Below are 2,207 nucleotides of genomic sequence, written 5' to 3'. Positions count from 1 at the left end.
AATGCGGACCAGACTCTGACACCGGTCGTACAAGGACCTAGCCCTTATTAAATGGCCCGGTACCCCATACTCCCGGAGAACCCCCCACAAGGCCCGCCTTGGGACACAGTCGAACGCCTTCTCYAAGTCCACAAAACACATGTAGACCGGTTGGGCGAACTCCCATGCACCCTCCAGGACCCTGCTGAGGGTGTAGAGCTGGTCCAGTGTTCCACGACCAGGACGAAAACCACACTGCTCTTCCTGAATCAGAGACTTATGGTAAGACTTATTGAAGTAAAAAAAACAACATGTTGCGAGTGATGTCACAACCTCTGCACATGTGGGTTGCTTTAGGGCCATACACTGATTATGATGGTGTTTGCATTTAAATTATAAAGTGAACAATAATAATGTGAAATCTGCAAAAAATTCTAAATTATGGTAATAGCATACATTTACATTGTAATGTTTTTCCGTACTTCAAAAGTCAAGCTGCATTTTGCCCTTTGGAACTGCTCTTCCTTTTTGGAAAGGAAAAAAAGGTGGTTCCTTTAAGGGAAAACAGTTCTGGCTCCTGTCACGTCCTGTTAGCTCAGTTTATTTTTACACAATACGTAAACACAACAGACACACGTGACGTGACCTGGAGACATGAGGAAGAGGGTAAAATTAGGAAAGCATGACATAACCTGCTGTAGCTGCTGAGGGGACGGATCTGACTGTAGCTCAGTGTAAACACACAGCTTTTACCACCTATGTGAAAAGAATACTGTTGTTTTATCAGAGTGGACTTTTGTTATATCCCTCCCCCCACCAACCCCCACCAACCCCCTCACTGTCCAGAACAGATGAACTCTGTGGAGAGCTTTGAGTTTGGACACCAGACACCAAACATGAGCTCTTCATAACTACGTACTAACATATTAAAAATCATCTGTTCGTTTCTGCTAAGTGAATTGCAGCCTGCTGCAGGGTTACACAGACAATCAGGAACATTTGGTGAAGCCTGTTATTTTCCTCCACACCAATGAAACAACCCCTATTATGCAGCACATTAATGGCCCGAGCCTGTCATCTCTTCTACATCGTCAGGCATAATTGAAAACCCCAGCCTTTTAAAATCCCTTTAATTTTGCCAGAAAATGTTCGTCTCACGCCCGGCTCATTACGGGCTGTATCACACACAATATGCAGATATTAACAAACAACCTGTGCGACATGAAGTCAAAGTTCTGTGGCAGGTATTGGATTTGATTGTCGGTGAATGTGTTTGTGTACCGATGCGGCATTCAGCTGAGCGGTTTTGCTTGTCCCACCATAAATTACTGGCTCTTCAGATGTTTTCAAAAGGAAAAAAAATGAGTGATTGTGCTCTCCTTTGCAACAATGAGAAGCTGATCTGTTCCTCCTCTCAGTTAATGATTCCACTCAAAAGTAGTTAGTGCCATTTTTGCATAAATAGATTGTCAACAGTGAAAGATGATATGAAGGCATAAAAATTACTATAGAAAAACAAGAAAAAAACATCACATTCCTGTTAGTTTGTGTGGCAGATTGAAACTTTCAAAGGAGCAATAATGACAATTGTTTTAATATTCTGAATAAATGGACAGCTCTATAATTTGTGCCACATGAAAGAACTCAGGTTAAACTGCTGTCCAAACAAATTCCTTGAAATTTATATGCTTTGACAAGCAGTCTCTCCCCAATTTCCTCCTGACAAATGGCAGATCTGTTTACAGCCGATGATCCCATCAGATTCAAAATTCACTCATCAGCTTGTCTCAGTGTATCTTCATCTCCTCTCCTCATCAGCCCTGTCATATAATGAAAGCTAATCTGAGCAATCGTCCCTTTTTGTCTGCAGGGCTGAAGATCCGTGAAGTGATGATCAACGTGTCCCGTCAGCAGGTGGAGGACTTTCATGGTCCGGAGGATTACTGGTGCCTGTGTGTCGCCTGGAGTCACCTGGGAACCTCCAAGAGCCGCAAGGCCACGGTCCGCATTGCATGTAAGCAGTTTTACATCACTTTGATTCCAGATAGGCCTCACTGTACAGAGGAGAAAAAAAAATCATCAAACATTTTATATATGTGACCCATCATATCAAAATAAGGATTAAGTCAAATTCGGTCAAAATGACCTAATTACATTTTCAGATTCTTGGCTTTAAAAGCTACATTTTGATACCTGGATCATTCTGATGTCATAATTAAATCCATATA

General features: G+C 42.1%; 1 protein-coding gene across 1 annotated transcript in view; it reads left to right on the top strand.

Moving 5' to 3' along the window:
• unc5da (unc-5 netrin receptor Da) overlaps positions 1–2,207 on the top strand; it is a gene marked incomplete in the record, with an annotated part of 274,340 nt that overhangs the window by 66,422 nt on the left and 205,711 nt on the right. The window contains 1 exon segment of the mRNA XM_014001635.1: positions 1,850–1,993. Within this exon segment, the coding sequence (XP_013857089.1) occupies positions 1,850–1,993 (144 nt within the window).

The sequence above is a fragment of the Austrofundulus limnaeus genome, unplaced genomic scaffold (assembly GCF_001266775.1).
Source record: "Austrofundulus limnaeus strain Quisiro unplaced genomic scaffold, Austrofundulus_limnaeus-1.0 Scaffold10, whole genome shotgun sequence".
Lineage (NCBI taxonomy): Eukaryota > Metazoa > Chordata > Actinopteri > Cyprinodontiformes > Rivulidae > Austrofundulus > Austrofundulus limnaeus.
The sequence above is the reverse complement of the archived record's forward strand: the minus strand, read 5'-3'. Positions and strand labels throughout refer to the sequence as shown.